The 17621-nt window shown below is 55.3% G+C and overlaps 1 protein-coding gene across 1 annotated transcript; it reads right to left on the bottom strand.

Annotated features, from left to right (window-relative positions):
• Positions 1-8819: 8819 nt before the first annotated feature.
• FOXJ1 (forkhead box J1) lies at positions 8820-14181 on the bottom strand (the record flags this gene model as incomplete). Its single annotated transcript, XM_057414570.1, has 3 exons — positions 8820-9771; positions 12250-12823; positions 14024-14181. Coding segments are annotated over 3 exons (1530 nt in total), but the record flags the coding sequence as incomplete, so codon positions are not given.
• Positions 14182-17621: the final 3440 nt, after the last annotated feature.

Raw genomic sequence — 17621 nt, 5'->3', positions numbered from 1 at the left:
AGAGGAGAAAAGCTGAATGAGGACTGCACCCTCAGTGCAGTGTTCAGTGCTTCACTGCGCTAACAAGAGAGCCCCCAAGTCCCTTTTGGCAAGCAAAGCTGGTTCCAGGGCTCCATAAAACCAAGGCACAGGATCAGTTGGGAGCCCAGCACCTCGGGGGTATGGAGGGTTCGAACGTCATGGCCCCGTTGTTCAGCAACAGGAGTTTTCACCACCACAGGCATGAGGAAGCGGCTCCTGCTGGTGGGGACGTGACTCTTGCTTCTCCCCAAGGACAGCGTGTTCAGGGCGTTGGTCATCCAGAGGCTGCAGAAAAGAGAATGCACCTGATTTACAGGTGGGGAAACTGAGGCAGAGAGGGGCTGGGCTTTGCCTGCTCAGGGTTTGGCTCCCGGTCCCTGGGAAGACCCAGCTATTCCCCAAATCCACATTTCTATTGGTAACCTTTGTGGTGGCGAAGGTGTGGCGAATCACAGCGTGGTTTGGGTTGGAAGGGACCTTAAAGCTCATCTGGTTCCAAGCCCCTGCCACAGTGACATCTTCCATTAGACCAGGTTGCTCCAAGCCCTTTCCAGCCTGCTCCAGTGCCTCACCACCCTCCTAGTGAAGGTCATTCAAAGAGGTGTAACCTTGACACGATTCAGCTACACTCAGTGAATAGTAGCTCTCAAGAGCAGGGGCTTGCTGTCCCCCTGCACTGTGTCTCAGTACTGCTCACCCCAGGAACAGTTCTGCTTATAAAATAGTCATTTTAGTGCAAAACCCCAAAAAAGAATTCTTACTGCCCTTGCCTCCCACCAGTGGGGTTAATCCTGCCTGGAGGGGACAGTGGGGGCACCTCTGGGCAGCAGCACTCCCAGAGCCATGGGAGCCTCCTGCGAGTCAGCCAGCGAGGGCAAAACAAGATTAATACAGCCAGGAGCCTCGGGAAGGGCTTTGCATTTGCTGAGGGATCAGAGTATGGAAGAGCTGGGATTAACATAAAATTACACCACTTTCATTATGGGCTGAAGGGCCATCCCGGGCTGTGGGAACACCATCCCCAGTGGCACTGCCCTCACCTCCTCCCCAGACCCAGCCTCTTCTGGCCCCCCTTAGGTCAGCTGGCTAGAAAAGGAGATTAATCTTTAGGCACATTAATCTTCAGATATTAAACCAAGGAGCTCTGAGCTGGCCCAGGAGTCCTCAGCTTTTCCTTCCAGGTGGGGTTAAAAGGGGGGAGACCCTGAAAGCAGGAGCCAGTGTGCACAGACAGGGCATGGGATGCACCCAGGCATGCAGCCTGGCTGTATCCGTGCCCATAAGCTTGAAGGGATGAGGCAGGAACCAAATCCACCACAGGACTTCGCCTCTCTGATAACGTCTCCAAGCTGTGCTTTGATCCTGACATGGGTCTGGAGCATTGGGATGTGCCGTAGGGATGAGCACTGCTCTCAGAAAAACCAGGTCCATGTGGAACAAAGACTGGCATTTGGGCTCCTGCAGCTTCCCAGTCCTTCCGTGTGGCACTGAGGACCATTCCAGCCTCACTGCTCCAGGGAAGGGATGTGGCATGGCAGCAGTTGGACTGAAACAGTGCCCAAGCAGTGGCCTAACGGGAAATCCCTCAGTGACCCTCGGCTTCTTGCAGAAAGGGGGTTCATGGGGATCAGCCCTTTGAAGACTGGCCCCAAAAGCCCCCCCAGGCCCTCATCTATCACAGACACAAGCTGTGCTCTCCCTCCCTCCAGCTTTATTTGCAGAGGGAATTAAGGTCCTGCTGGGAAACCCTCCCCTGTGCTCTGATAGCTGCCTGCACAGCCAGCTCGAGATGGCTTATTGTAGTGAATGACCAGGATTAAGGAGGTTTCCCTGTTTATTTAGTGCTCTGCAGAGTGGGGGGAACAGGGAGAGACCCCCTCCTCCGGCTGAGGGCCACCAAGGAGCTGGCACATCCTGGGGACCAACACAGTGCCACCAGCACATGGCCGAGCCCTTTTCCTCCTCCCTAGAGCAGGAGCTGAGGGTCCCAGCAGGGTGTGGGATGAGTGGGATGTGTGTGTGTGCACCAAGAGGGCTGATTTCATGCACTGGGGCCGGGCTGGGGTGATGCTCTCTTTCTGCCTATGCCGTTGCTGGGGAAGGAAGGGGGGGTGTTTGCCATGGGGGTCAGTGCTGGGTGTGCATCTCCTCACGTGATGGGACGGGGGGGGCATGCAGGGCTGCGTCTCCCCCTGTCCCCTCAGCATGAACACACTCAGTGACCCCAGGCCCTGGGCTCCATCGAGGAGTGCCAATGAGCCCCATGCATTGGGAACCCTCCCCTGCCACCCCCTCTGCCCACAGCAGGGAGGGCTCCTGCCTTCGCCTGCTGCACTGCCAGGGGCTGGAGCCACGGCAGCCGCATCGCCCCTGTGCAGCTCCGACCTTTGCTTGTTTGCACATTCCTGCTTGTTAATGTGTCTCATAACCAAACACTGCCAGGATGGAGCATTGCTCCCCCCAGCAGGTCTGCACCCCCCCCCATGCCCCTGCTCATTGCAGAGGGGTTGGACTAGGTGACCTTTGAGCTTTCCAACCCAAACTATTCCATGATTCTGTGATTCCTCAGTTGAGAATCGCCACTGACCCTGTGCCGGGTGGGAGCAGAAACAACTCCCCAGCAATGCTCAGCATGAGCGTCCCACCCCTCGACACCAGTCAGAATGCCCACGGAGCTCCCAGGACAGAAGGCAGTCGCCTGCAGCCAGGCACAGGAGAAAGGAGTGCCATTCCATCGTGAAGCCGTGCTTCCAGGCTGGCACACTGCCCTCCAGCACGATGCCAGGCCAAATTCTTTCCCATTTCTAGGTCAACACCCGCCTCTTGTAGTGCCCCTGAGCCTCCCCACTGCCTGTGCCAGCTCTCTCCATGCACAGAATGGGAGCATCCCATGGGATTCACACCCAGCATCCCCACACTGCTCAGCCTGGCTAGGCCCATCCATAACCTTTGGATATTTGGGGTGAGATATTTATGCTCCCATTGCCATTTGGGCCATTCTCCAGATGAGGGATGCTCAGCCTCATGCTGCCTTTGCTGCCCACAGCAGCACCCATGGGTGAGCTGTGTCTGCAGGGTGCAGCCTGCCCCTGCTTGCACCTTGGGGAGGGTTTAGGGCCCATTCCCTTGAGTCTAACACCAAAGGAGGATGTTTGCTTTGTATTCCTAAAGCGAATTTCTCTATGCTGAGACCATGGGCTGGTCCCAACGCTCCAAACCTGGCAGTCAATCACCTGAAACCAGCCTTTGTGAAGAGCTCCCAGTGGCCCCGGTGCCTGTTTGCAAACGGGCCAAGTTTCCAGCTCGGCATGATGTGCATTCCCAATGGAGGAGGTGATACTGGCACTGCCCCGGCAGCTCCGCCCTTGCACCGCAGGGCTGGATGTGACCCCTGCCCATGGGGGCTGCCTTGTGTGGCATGGGATGGGCTGGGCTGGAGGGGCAGGAGCACTGTGGGGCTGCAGCCCCCTATGCGGGCACACACTTGGGGAGGTGACAGCGATGATGATGAGGAGAAGGAGGAGGAAGGGCAGCACGCCACAGTGGCCTGGGTGCCGCGGGCACTCCCCCAGCAGGGCAAGCCCTGACCTGCCCGTGCATTGTGCCAGCCCTGCCGCCAGGAACAGCCACTGGCACCAGACTGACCCGGCCCTGGGGGCCAACTGAGCTTTGCTGAATGGGATCCTCCGTGCCACAGTGTGCATGGCCCAAAAACATGATGGAAAACATGAGGGTGCAAGCGTGCTCCAAAAATGCTGCCCAGGTGATCAGGATCCACTGCACAACTGCCTTGCCCTGCATCAGCTTCCCCCACCAGGATGCTGTGAGCCATCCAAGCCATCCTCGGGTCCCGCCAGGCTTTGCCACCAGTCCCAGGGCACTGCTGGAAAAGCAGAACGGGGACTTTGTCCCCTCTGTGTTTTCAAAACCCTCTTTCCCAGAGCCCCTGTGAGCCTGCAGAAAGGTGTTTACATCCAGCCTCATCCATCCCGGCAAAGACATCAGGGTCCAGCCTTGGGCCCGGTGCAGCCTGTGTGGGGTTTGCTCTGGGACCTCCATCCCCTCAGCTATAAACCCCATAAAAATCAGTGTAGAAGGGGCAGGGAGCCCCTGAGCTGTCCTTATCTCTGCCCTGATGCCGTCCCCATCCCCTCCAGGGACCTGCTATACCAGGGATGAAGCTCCCTGCCCAAGTGCAGCACCCATGAGATTTCTCATCCATGTGAGCTCCTAGAAGCACATTTGGGAGCCTGCTTTCTCCCAAACTTCAGAGGTTCATTCATTGCTATGCAGGGCAAGTCCATTCCCTACTCTCCTCCATCCCATCTCCCCCTTCTCCCCCCTCACTCCTCCAGCCATCCCAGGCTGAAATGTTACAACAGGCTGAATTTATCCCATTGAAGAGGGGGATAAGGGGGGAAATAATAATAATAATATAAAAAGAGAAATCTGGGGCTGGAAGAAGAACCTGTGAGCTGTGACCTCCTCAAAGCCAGCACCAAACCCACATAGGGAAAACAAAAGCAGCGAGATTTGCATTTCCAAACAGAGCAGAGATGGCCCCAGTCTTGGAGCTGTTGATTCTGGGGTTGATTTTCAATATTTAGGATGATTAGCAAGTGAAAGGCAGCTCTTGCCAGAAGGCTCCGGGCCAGCCCTGCACTCAATGCACAGCAAAGAAAGACCCGGCAAGAAAAGGAGAGAAAAGAAGGGCTTATGTGTATATTTTTCTCCCTCTCTGTGAACGGGAGATTGGGTTGAGGTGGCAATGTTTGCCCATTGGGAAGGGATGATGGATGGAGGAGGGAATGGCTGCAGGAATAGCAGAAAGAAATAATAAAGGAATAATTGCCCTGGGTTTAATAACAGGCTAGGAAGGAGCTGTGGAGGCTGCAGGGAGGATTTGGAGCTGAGTCCTTCAGACCTGCTGTGGTGGGTGCCGGTGGTGGGATGCCCCCAAAAGCTCTGGGTTTTCACTTCACACACGCAGAGCATGGGGGACACCAGCAGCTTGGGGGTCCCCAGCCCATCCCTGTGGTGCTGGGTGAGCTGGGGCAGGGCTGGAGCAGCACTGGGCAGGGCTGGAGCAGCCCCGCTGCCGCTGGCAAGCCTGGGCAGGCCAGGGCCTGACCTCTCTCTTGGCACCGGGCTCCAGCCCAGCACACACGGGCTTTGTGCGGGCAGCAGCGTGGTGTCCTGCCTGCCCCAGGGCTCCCACCCCAGAGCTGCACCTCCTGCCTGCTGCTTGCAGCATCACCCCCACACCAAACCAGCTCCCTGAAAGCAAAACTTCACGTTCCAGTTGGTTTTGTTGCTTTCAGAAGCTGAACAAAACGAGGTTGTTTCAGGCCTCGCCTGGTGCCTCCTTTATATTCACCCTTTCTCGCTTTAAAACCCTCGACTGGCTCCGGCAGGCTGGAATATTTTCTCCTGGCAGGGTGGTGATTTCCAGTCCCCTGGCACAGGGGGGTTGGGAGGGGTGCTGGGGGCTCCTCTTCTTCCAGGGGGTTTACAACAGAAACTACACAGTTGTGCTTGGCAAAACCAGATAAAGAAGTGGACCAAGTGGGCTGCCAGGTTTTTGCAGCCCTGCCAGTGCCACCACTACTGAGGGGAAGGAGAGAGCAGCTCCCTCAGTGCTACCAACAGGGAGCTGAGAGGAGGAGAAGCCAGGACAGGGAATTCCTTATTGCCTTTAGGGGTTCATGGTCCCCAATGTCCTCAAGCTGAGAGTCCAGATGTGCTTCCAAAATTCCTCCCCCCCCCCCCCCAAAGCTGTCTCCTACAAAGGATAATCCTACCTCATCCTAGAGCTACATCCTGCTCTTTCAGCAGAAAGCACATAGAAGCCAGGGTTGCCTCTGCCTTGACCCTTATTTTGGGCTGAGTGGCTGGACTGGGAGCAGCTGCGACCACTGCAGTGCATAGGGGCTGCCATAGGGCTCACTGCTGCTGGGCCTGGTGCCAATGGGATCCAGCAGGTCAATGGGAGGTCATAGCATGCTCCTCAAGTGCTGTGTCCCCTGTGCAAGACGGGTGGAACGTCCTGGAGTGGACCATCAAGCTGGATGAGCCCCAGACAGAATCTGGAGGGGGATCCCTGTCCCTGGAGATGCTCAGATGTGACAGTGGGAACTGGGCAGCCACCAAGTGGGGGCCAGACCCCCCTTTTCCAGATTCACCTTCTCTCCCCATCCCATATGGCAGCACTGCCCCACAGCTGTAGGGGTACCCACAGCCTGGCCCCTGCAGCCTTGCACCAGCCCCACTTCCCTGAGCCAAGCTGCCCTCCCCATGGGGCTCCCCATGCCTGCACCCCCAGCTCCCCCATCCTGCCCAGCCCAGGCTGGGTGCTGAGTGTGTGCTGCCTTTCCTCCCTGCCTTGGCAGAGCCCAACTACTCCTCGGTGTAATTGGCCTCAGGAGGGCTCGGCTGTTCCTGCAGCTTCTGTGCAGCTCCTCTCACCACCCTGCACCCAGGAGGGTTCTGAAGCCACTTGTGGTTCTAAGGGTGTCTTTAGGGCCAGGTGAGGACATGGCACAAGCAGAGGGATAATCAGAGAATCATGGAATCAACCAGGCTGGAAAAGCCCTTAAAGCTCATCAGCTCCAACTGTTCCCCAGCACTGCAAAGGCCACCACTAACCCATGGCACTGAGGGCCTCATCTACATGGTGTGTGAACACTGCCAGGGATGGTGATTCCACCGTTTCCCTGGGAAGTGAGGCCCAGATACCCATACTATGTCATCTGCAGGGAAGGGTGCTCCAGGGGGTGGGAGCAGCTCCCAGGACTTGGTCACCCGTGTGCAGCACAGGTACTGTGTACCCATTGCCACACAGGTGGTGGTTTGTGCCTCAGTTTCCCCATGGGGAATTGCTGTCCTGCCATGAAGGGGGATGATGGCACCCAGGTACTGGTGGGTGTGCAACCAGGGCTGGGCTGGTGAGATGTCCCCTTCCTCTAGGAGAGGGTCAGGCAGAGGAGGAGGGAATCAAGGAGGCAAAAGGGGTTTTTTTCTTCTCAAAATTTCTTTTCTTTCTTTTTTGTTTTAATTTGTAAAGAATGTTCCATGAAAAAGGTTCAATTGCACACACATCTCTGCAGGTCTTCAGCATCAAGATAGAGGCCCCCAAACAGGAAAGTATAAAACAACAGATAAAAGTAGAAGCATCACCAATACACATAGAAGCATCTATGCTGGCCCCCAAAGACCTGCATGAGCCTTCAGCCCCTGGTACCCAGGCAAAGCAGCAGCCCCACCCTGAGCCCTGCTGCTTGTATGAGCTGAAGATGTTGGTTCTTTATACCCAGGAGGATGCAGGACTTGACTTGTGCTCTCACCTCCACAGTTCCAACCCTCTCCCCAAATTTGGGTGGAAATCAGTCCAAGGGTGATCGGGTTGTTGTTTGAAAGGCTTGTTTATTGATTCTTACACTACAGCTCTACTCTTGCTAAATCCTATTGTTCCTATGAAAGGTCCTAAGTGCTTTAGTAACAAAAAAAGAAACTCTTTCCAATCTTCCAATTCTATTTAAGACTAAAACATACCACTAAAACTACAACTTCTACTTCCTCCTACCTAAAGGCTACTCTTAACTCTAAACCTATAGTGAAGAGAGGTAAAGAATCCAGTTCTTGAGAACTTCAAGTCAAGTTCCAGCAGCATTTGGCTTCGCTCCCGAAATGTTCATTTGCAGATACCAGCCATGTTCTCACTGCACAGAGCTTCAGTTGGTGTCAGTCCCAATAGCTCTCCCAGATGGATGTGACTTCATTTCCCCTGCCATCACCATAGCCTGCTGCACACACAGTCTGAGCTCCTGGATGGAGGCTTCATGTGGATTTCTTTCCTCCTCGGTCCCACCTGGGAGCATGGAATGTGAAGTGACCCAGTTGCCACCAATCAATGGCCATGCCACGGTGTTTCCTTATGGCACAGCCTTAACCGGGGTCCTTCATCAGCCACTCGGAGCCTGATGGATGAGCAGAAGTGGAGAGCAACAGTCTTGGAGCAAAAAAGCAGAAAGGGGTGAAAGGCAGAGAGGCTTCATGGTGATATAAACCCTTCAGCAACCACAGCAAGGATTTGGGGTGCAAAAATGACAGAAGCCAGTTCTGGGAGCATCCTGCTCAGCTCCTGCCAGGACCAATCCCTGGCTCCTTGCCATGTTGCTGCTGCTGCTGCTGCTGCAGGAATCTTCCCTCCTATAGTGCTGGTTTATGGAACAAGCCTTTAAACAGTGGTAATATAAACCAACCCCAAAACTGTATTTTCCCTATCCCCCCCACTAGGAAGAAATTCTAATGCTAAAAATATAGGTTTCTTTGAATATATAATATATAATAGATAATATAAAACCATCTAAAGAGGCAGCCTTGGTGAATTGATAAACCTTTTCTTCTTCCCTAGGCACAAGTCAGGAGGGAGCTTGAACTCCAGAAGCCATAAGGGACATCTATTGGCTGCTAATGATCATACTGTACCTACCAACTACTCTGAACAAGGGAAGAGAAACAGCGAGCAAAAAAGGTAAGGAAATTGCACTTATTCTATCAAGTCCTAAGCCACCAGGAATCTCATGTCTTGGGTGGGATTTAGCAGGTGCTTCTTCTTTAGCCCTGAAGGAATAGATGTCCATTTCTATGGATAAAATCAAATGATAATTCACATTTCTTCCTTTAAAAGTAAAAAAATAAGTACTGTTATAATTCTTCTCTTGAGGAAACTCATGAATTAGTGATTTGATGTGTCCTTTAAGGATATACCAGTTTGTGTGATGGTGGTTCGTCCCCCCTCCCCCAAATGTTTTTATGTGTAATCTTAAAAGGTGGCAAAAGTCACTGTGGATGTTTCTGTCTCTAGAAAATGTTGTCCCTTTAAGTCCCAGCAGCATTTGGGGGGGGGGGGGGGCACAAAGTCTGCATGGGCTTTAAATGGGGACTGGTGTCTTATACAAGGGTGGTGAGGCTGGTCCAGTTGCCCTCCTCCGCTGGCAAAGAGGCATCACAGGCTTCAAAGAGCTGGTCAATGTTGACACAGTTGGAGAGGCAGTCGTTTGTGCCTTCATCCCAGGGGTTGTCCAGGAAAGCTGCAGCCATCAAGGCTTCATCCAGGTCTGGGTCGGTTTGGTTGGATTCGGTGAGGGCCTGCTCCTGCCCCTGGGGACCGTCGATGTGGCCATGTGCCTCCAAGTCCACATCACCTACGATGGGATCGATTGGAGGCGGGAGCTCCAGGTTTTCAAAAGCTGAGAAGTTTTCATTCAGGCTGGCGCTGAAGATGGCTGACCAATCAAAGTCACCTTTGAGGGACCCCAGCTCCGTCTGCTCCTCCTGGGTCAGCAAGGGAGAGCTGGAAACACGAGCTACCTTGGCCGTTCGGTTGGGCAGGGGCTTCTTGTGCTTGCACCCCACTTCATCATTGACTGGATTCATGTTCTGGCTCTCGGTGAGTTCTTCAAACTCCTTCAGCAGCTGCTGCGACTCCATGTTGACGTTGAGGATGTTACTGGAGGTGCAAACCAAAGAGGATGAGCTGGTGGTACATGGTGGATCCTGCTGGGTGTTTTGGGTGAAGGCCGGCTGGGTCTGCACAGGGGGCACTTTCCGCTTCTTGAAGGCGCCGTTCTTGAGCCGGTCGGCGTACTGAGGGTCCAGCTTCCAAAATCCCCCTTTCCCTGGTTCACCCTTCTCCCGAGGCACCTTGATGAAGCACTTGTTCAAGGAGAGGTTGTGCCGGATGGAGTTCTAGAACAAAAAAGAGAAAGAAAGCCAAGGCTGAATGTTGGTCAGCTGCCCCAGCACCTACCTGCATGGGGAGATGGGTGGACAAATGTGTTTTCAGCAAGGACCTTGGGGAAAAAGAAGGCAAGAATCAGCAACATCAGGGCATCCAGGGCTACATGCTCAGCAGAAACTCCCCTGAGTCACCAGCAGTGTTCTTGTCTCCTGTCTAACCCAACCAGAGGTGGCAAGAGCCAAGGGGTTCAGGCTGCGACTTGCCAACCAGCAGGAAGCTTTTGGGCCACTCTCTTTGGCTATAAACTGAGGCCATGGGGCTTTGGATCATGCAGAGCACTGGGAGAAACTGGCCAGACGTGCTCTAGGCATGGAGCTAAGGGTCCTCCCTCACAGCTAAGGAGGAAGAGGAGGCTCTTTACACCAATGTGACTACAGCCCCATGACAAGTGGCAACACATGGCAGTCCCACACGTGAGGGCATCATCAGGGCCTTCCTTCCATTCCCCAGTTCTTCTGGGCCTATTGCTAGTGTTGAAGGGAAAATATTTGGGCAAAAACTAGGCACCAGGCAGGTAAACCAAGGAAGCTAACGTGGAATCACTGCATCTTCCTCAGCCACTGCTCAAATGAGCTGAGGGAGAGTCAAAAATGGGAATAAAAAAGAAATAGAGGAATTTCTGTTCCTGTTGAGCTGTTCTGACCCCCTGAATGTGCCTGGAGTGATGTGAAGAATCAGAAAGGGAACTCAGTTATTGGGTAAATAACCCTGCATTGGGCTCCACAAAGCCAAGACTGTATTAAGAGATTGGATATGGTAGAGGCTTTTTTTTCCCCCTAATGTTGCCTGGATATCTTTATGCTTATTCACCCATAATCCGTAGTGCCGAGGAGGAAAAACAAGGCTTGAATGCTTGGAGCTGGTGAAAAACACACACACACACACACACACACACACATACACACACCAAAACCCTCCTCTGGGCTGAAGCTCCTCGGGTGTGTTGGCTCCTCTCCAAAGCACTCAGCTCCCACAGGAATAGATCCATCTCCCCCCGGAGGATGGGTGGCATGACCTTTCTAGGCTGTCTTCAGTACAGGAATTGGGAGAGAGAATGAGAAGAGAGCCTCAGAAAGAAAGGAAAGAGAAAAGGGAAAGAAGAGAATAAGGGAAGAATAAAGGAAAAAGAAAAGAAGGAAAATAAAGAAAGGAGGAAAAGAAGAAAGCAGCAGCAGGACACAGACATCCTGAAACAATCCAGACTGGTAACTCCAGATTTACAGCTTAACTGAGTTTTACAAGGCTCAGAGACTCACAGGCTGAATTCTCTGCTCCCCCTCTCCCCTCCTCATCCCAAACCCACTCCAGCCTTCCTCCCTGGTTAGCATAGTTGTCATTCCTGCCCGCAGCAGTGCTGTGCCCCCCCCCTGCACCTCTGGGCAGGGATTGGAAACCTTCTTTCTTTTATTCATCAACACATTTAATTAAAACTGGGGTATTTATCCATGGGTTCACAGGAGCAAGTCAACACATTGGCACAGCTCCTCCTCCTGTGCTTCCCCCCAGCTCAGGGGAGGTTGGGGTGGCCCTGGAGAGGGACCCTTCTCCATGGTGGCCTTCAAGAAGCTGCTGGAGACCCCCCTGCCTGAGGGCAAGCTGGCCTGGTTTGCCCAGCCCTGCCTGGGTAACACCATTGCCAGGATCACTGGCACACTGTGGATTTGGGCTGGGAATAACCCAAGCAGAGGGACGAGCCACCAGGTCCCTCCTGCCCTGCCACATCCTACAAACAACACATGCCAGAGGTCCCCTTGTGTGACACAGGAAGGCAGCAAGCCAAGCTGGCTGGGAAAGCCCCTGTGCTTCAGGCTGTCCCTAAAGCTGGGGAGCCCAGAGGCTGTCCTATACCTAATGGGGACATGCTGGTGCTAGGCTGGGGACAGCAGCCCTGTTTGACCTCTCTTGGGCTTCCCTTACAGTGATGGACCAGAGACCTGCCCTGCTTCGAAAGCAGTAGCACTTCTGCTCTGAACCTCCTCAAGGATGGATTTGTCCAGCAAGCAGCATCTCCCCAAGAGTCTTCTCCATCCTTCTGCTACTCCTGGTCCTCAGCACCCAGAGATACTCACCCTGGTGACTTCACATGTGTTCAGCCCCAAGAGACTCAGGACCCCACAAGAATCCTGAAAGGTGGAGTCGGGGACAGAGACATTTTCACACCAGAGCCAAGAGGAGTCGCAGGGACTAGCAGGTACCTCCCTGTTCCCAAAATGGCCCTGGGCTCTCCCCTGTAACGGCTCCTTCCCTCTGCTGGCCTCATGGTTGTGGCATTTCTGTGCCCCTATTACAGCCGTTCCCCACCAGCTGTCCTCCCAGTGGGATCCAGCATCCCAGTGGGACCTTGCCTTGCATGGTGGAGGCTGTGGAAAGCCCTCTTCAGCCCTGCAAGCAGAGGGGACAGGGCAAGAGGTCTCCAAATCTCCTACCTGCCAGGTGGGATCAGCATGTCTGAAGTAGCAGAAGTTGTCAGTAATCCACTTGTAGATGGCAGCAAGGGTGATCTTGGGCTTCTCACTGGCTTCCATTGCCATGCAGATGAGGGTGGCATAGGAGTAGGGTGGCTTGGCCTGCGGGTTGGTCTTGTAGTCGATGCCTTCCATGAGCTGAGGGTTCATGGCCACGATGGTGTGTGCTGTCCTCGAGGTGGATGAAGAGATGGGCTTGCAGGGGGTGTGGGGCACGCCCATGCACGCCGGGTCAGCGGCCAGGGGTGAGCACGGGGCAGCAAAGCTGGGGATCTTCTGATAGTCGTGGGGGTCCGGCCCAGTGGGGCAGCAGGAAGACTTGCCCATGCTGGCACTGGTGATGGAGAAGTCCTGCAGCCACATGAGGCTGGTCAGGCTGTCATCCAGCGCATCAAACTCATCCAAGGTGCCCATCTGCAGTCTCTTCCTCCTCTCCCGCACACGTTTGGACCACACGTCAGCGATGCCTTCGTTCTGTACCGGGTTCTGCATTTGCAGGGTGTGCAGATACAGAAGGGAGGAGATGGGGCAGATCCTGCAGCAACAACAGGGAGAGAGTTGGAGACTCCCTGAGGTGCAGCCACTCTCTGGCACCTGGGCCTGGGTGCTCTGGGTGCTGCTGGGTGAGCCCCATCCCCAGGGTGCTGCGTGATGGAGACACATCAACTCCCCTGCAGTGCTTCAGCAGCCCTGAACCTCAAACTGCTGCACCCCCACCCCCCCCCTCCAGTATGCCCCAATCCAGGTGTCCCAGCACAAGCCTTGGGCTGAAGAGCACATCAATTTATAAATAAATAAAATTAAAATTTAATTATAAATAACTATAAATAAATATTTATTTATAAATAAAATTATTTTAAATATATAAAACTTATTTATAAATAAATATTTGTATTTATAAATATTTATAAATCAATAACACCCACACCCCCTTTAAACAACAAACTCCATCCCTCAAAGGGAGGATGCTTTTCCCACTTCCCCCAGCAGGACAAAACCTCAAGGTCCAACCGCTCGACAAAACAGCTTCAATTCCCCATCACCATCACCACCACCACCACCAGCATCCCTCGGGTTTGGGCTGTTGCTGCTCTCCCCCTTCCCCTGGTCTCCCTAACCCACCCCTGGAACTGTCCCCCAGGCACACCCTCACTCAGAGCAGCCGGTAGATTCGAGCCCCGGTTATTCCCAGGGCAGGAGCAGGTGTCTGGTCTCGCTGCTGGGCTGGAACTCCCAAAATCCTGAGGTTTGGAGGCGAGGAACCTCTCCCGTGCGACCCGCAGCGGCGCGACCGCACCGGCTTCAGAACGGTTCGAATCCCGTTCTGCTCAACGGCCGCAGGGAGCGCGGGACGGGGCGCGGGGCCGGAGGGGCGGGGACAGTAGAACACCGGCCTCGCTCCAAATAAACGGGCTCCCCCCGCCAATCCCGAACTAAAGGCTCGGGGGGCAGCGGTTACGGGTTGGGATGCTCCGGTTCCAGTGTCCCCCCCTCGCCCCGGCGCCCGCGGCGGGGTGAGCGGGACCGGAGCCGCTCGTTGCGGCGCGTGTGTTGGGGGGCGTAAAAAGGATGGAAAAGGAAGTAAAACCCAGGACGATAAGCACACCCAGGGACACGCACAGAGACACAGCACAGCCGCATCCACACCCCCCCAGTGCAAACCTACCGCACCCGCGGGCGCTCCCCCCGCGCTGCGCTGCCCCTCCCGCAGCCCCGCAGCTGCCGCAGCCCTTACCCGGCCCGGCGATGTCCCCGCTGCTTCCGAAGTTCACGGGAGAGCAAAAAGCGCTGGGGAAAATCGGGGGAAAACAGGGGAAAAAAAAGGAGAAAATAACACAAAAAAAAAAGAAAACCGGAGCGGCGGTGCCGGGATGCGGCGGGGGGGATGCGGATTCAGCTCTCCCGCCCGGTGGCGGTGCGGGCCCTGCCCGCCGTTCCGCCGTGATTTCCCGGCTTCCCGGGGGCTGCTGTTAAGTAGCTGCTCCGAAAGGCTTCTCCTGTTGTCACGGCGACGCTCCGCCCCGTAAACAGCTTCCGGGCCTGCCACTGGTCCCCGCGTTGTCATGGGGAGCACGAGGGGACCTGCCCCTTTAGGTTGAGATTTGGGCATTTAGGGGCCAGAGGCCTGGCTGGGGATGCTCGCAGTTTGGAGGTGGGCATGTCTGTGGTACCCAGGGATGCTGCGGGGCTCCACCGCAACCCAGCACAGCACCAGCACACCCCAAACCTGTATCCGGGCCACCCCCCTCGGCTTGGCAGAGGGGCAGCCCCATCCCTTTTCCTCCTGTCTGTGCCCCCAACCTGCTTCTGACACCTGACAGAGTCCACAGCGATGACAGCAAAGCTGACAGGGGGTTGGCAGCCCCCCAGATTAAAGGGAGGGGTCCCCCTTTATTAGTTAAAATTATTACAGCTATATGCTTCTATAAGAAATCCCTGTTCCCCCCACCACCAGCCCAAAGGATCCCAGTGAGGGACCCCCTCCCTGACCAAGGGGGCAGGGAGCAGCCGTGAATCCCAAGAGAAGCCTGTTTGGGAAGTCTGTTTCCACCCCACAGCACAAGGCTTTGCCCTTTGAGAAGTGGGGGGCTTGGGGGGACTTGGGGAGGTTTAAGGCTTCTCCTGCGTCTGCCCACAGGGAAAGAGGGTTTGGGAGCAGCCAGACTCACTCTCAGGGGCTGAAGCACGTGTACATTTAGTGGTTTTCCTGCCAGGATCCCCAGGGATTTAGGCAGGACAAGCTGGGGGGCAGGCAGGTGTCAGACCCTCTCCCCAGATTCCCCTCTGCTCCTGCTCATCCCCGGTGGAGGAGGCAGCTCCCAGAGGAGTGGAAATTTCTGTTTCACTTTTCCACAGGTGACTATCCAGCAAACACCCACCCCAAAGCTCAGGGTCCTGCCCTCTGGACAAGTCAGTTCCCTCAGGAGCAGGACCTGCTCCTGCAGGAATGCTCCCTAAGGCAGAGTCCAAGGGCTTTCCTGAGCAGCCCGGGCACAGCCCCACAGGCCTCAGTTCTCTTCCTCTCCTTTTGGAGGATCTGGCCACCTCAGGCCCTCCCCAGCAGCTGCAAGGTGCTTCCATAACAAGGACATGGAGCTGCTGGAGCAAGCCCAGGGGAGGCAGGGCTTGGAGCACCTCCTGTATGAAGGCAGGGTGAGAACACTGAGGGACCTTCATCATGGACTGTAGTGATAGGACAAGGGATGATGGGTTCAAACTGAAACAGGGGAGGTTCAGGTTAGATCTAAGGCAGCAGCTCTTCCCTGTGAGGGTGCTGAGGCGCTGGCACAGGGTGCCCAGAGAAGCTGTGGCTGCCCCATCCCTGGCAGTGTTCAAGGACAGGTTGGACAGGGTTTGGAGCAACCAAGTGGAAGGTGTCCTTGCCCGGGGCAGGGGTTTGGAACTGGATGGGGTTTAAGGTTCCTTCCAACCCAAACCATTCCATGATTTTATTATTCCCCCATTGTGCATCACCCCCTCCACTAAAACTGCATTCTAACCCCCCTTATGACCCTCCTCACCTTTCAGGTATCAGCCCCCGGTATGAGTTTTCCTCCCCAGCACTGGAGGGGTTTCTCCTGCAGGAGGACCCAGCTCTTCTCCTCCAGGAAGTCTCCTCTGGGTGTCCTCATCCATCCCAGCAGTGCCAGGGACCCCCTGCCTGGCCATCCATACCGCAGCCCAGCCCCTTCCTGCAGAGGCTTTGTTTGCATTTGCACCTTCTCCATCCTAGCAGTGTTTGGGGAAGGCAGGGTGTGGGCTGGAAGCGTTTGGAAGCGTTTTAGGAGATTTGAAGCAGCTGGGCTGGTTCTGGGGAGGTTCCTGGGTGGATGCTCCCACCCAAAAAGTGTTTCCACCCACCACATCTCCAGCTGCTCTCACCTTGTCACCACGGAAGGACTCTGGATGCTTTGTTGACATAAGATGCCCTTTATTAAACATACTCTGAAAATCCAAAACATGCTCAAAGCAGAGTTCAGAAGCAGCAATCTGGTTTCTTTCCCTAAATCCCTGACAGCTGGATCACTGGAACAAGGGCTATTGTCTTTTACCAGCAGCTCCTGCCTACCCCTCGTCCCTTCTGGGTGGCTTGAGGACAGCACTGGTGCCACCTGCACCCAAATCCCATCTCTCCTGTGCCACCAGTGGAGGATGCTCATTTCTTTGCTCGCTCCTCCTGGCTCCTCTCCACCACCATGTGCATGCCACCAGCTGTGGGATGGGACATGGGACAGCCACCCTGGGAGCTAACTTGGGGACACACAGCTCAGAGCAGCCAGAAAACCCTCCAGGGACCCTTCTGAGCAAGGACCTGACCTGCCAGCAGCCACAAGCACTGCCACAGCCCTACACCATGATGGTGTAGAGCCTGGAGAGCTCTTCTGGACCCCTTTGAAGCCACAAGGAAGGTTTGGCTTTGGTAGCTGAGCCACCCCTGGAGCATCATCCTGGTTTTTCCATGCTGGGGGTTAGGGAAGAGCCAGCCTCCCACAGCCCCCTTGGTCCTCTCAGCTCAGTGTGGCAGTGAACCCCCAAAGCTCTCATTGTGCCCAGTGTGGTGATGCTGGCTCCTGGGGCCAGCACTCCCAAACCCCATGGGTTGCCCCACCATGGCACTGGGCAGTGTGTCCCCACGGGCCACACACCATGTCTCCAAATGGCTGCCAGGCTCTTCCCCACCACAGCTCCCCAGTGGCAGCAGCTCCCATCCCACAGATGGAGATGTCACCCCCCATCAAGCACCCAGCCCTGAGTTTCCAGGGAGGAATCTGGGAGCTGCTGAGCTTACAGGAGTCATGGTGGGGTGCCAGAGCAGAGGAGGGTGGCCAGCATTGACCCCACCTCCAGCAGGACCCACACTATGAAGTGAGGGACATGAAGTGAGCAGCAAACACCTCCCAGCCCCATAAAGGGCTTTATCTCCCTTTAGCAGCAACAGCCATCAGCATGGCCTGTGCTGCACCATGGGGACAGTGGTGGGGACCTGCTCCCTGCATACTGGGGATGTTGCTTTCACTGGATGAACATCTCTGTCCTAAGGGAGCTCTGAAATGCAGCTTCCTTCTGCAAAGAGGAGGTGGCCTTTGCTGTCACATCTGCCTGAGAAAACCAGGTGGGGAAAGAGGGGGGCTCAACCTCCCACCCTGGGCTCACTCAAACAGCTCCAAGAGCTTGCTGGATTGGGATGTTGGGTCTGATGCTCCTCAGGGTGCCTTCTGCCTCTTCCTGGTGCTCTCTGGAGTGGAGCCTGGCCTCTGCCAATGGCCCCATCAGGTCCCCGAGCTCTGTGGCTGCGTCCCTACCCCACTGCTGTCCCTGTGTTCCTGTCTCCT

The sequence above is a fragment of the Pezoporus wallicus genome, unplaced genomic scaffold, assembly GCF_028554395.1.
Source record: "Pezoporus wallicus isolate ANWC-B61680 ecotype Strahan unplaced genomic scaffold, APGP_CSIRO_Pwel_v1 contig_7787, whole genome shotgun sequence".
In the NCBI taxonomy this organism is placed as follows: domain Eukaryota; kingdom Metazoa; phylum Chordata; class Aves; order Psittaciformes; family Psittacidae; genus Pezoporus; species Pezoporus wallicus.
Note: the sequence above shows the minus strand (reverse complement) of the source record. Positions and strands in the feature narration are given on the sequence as shown.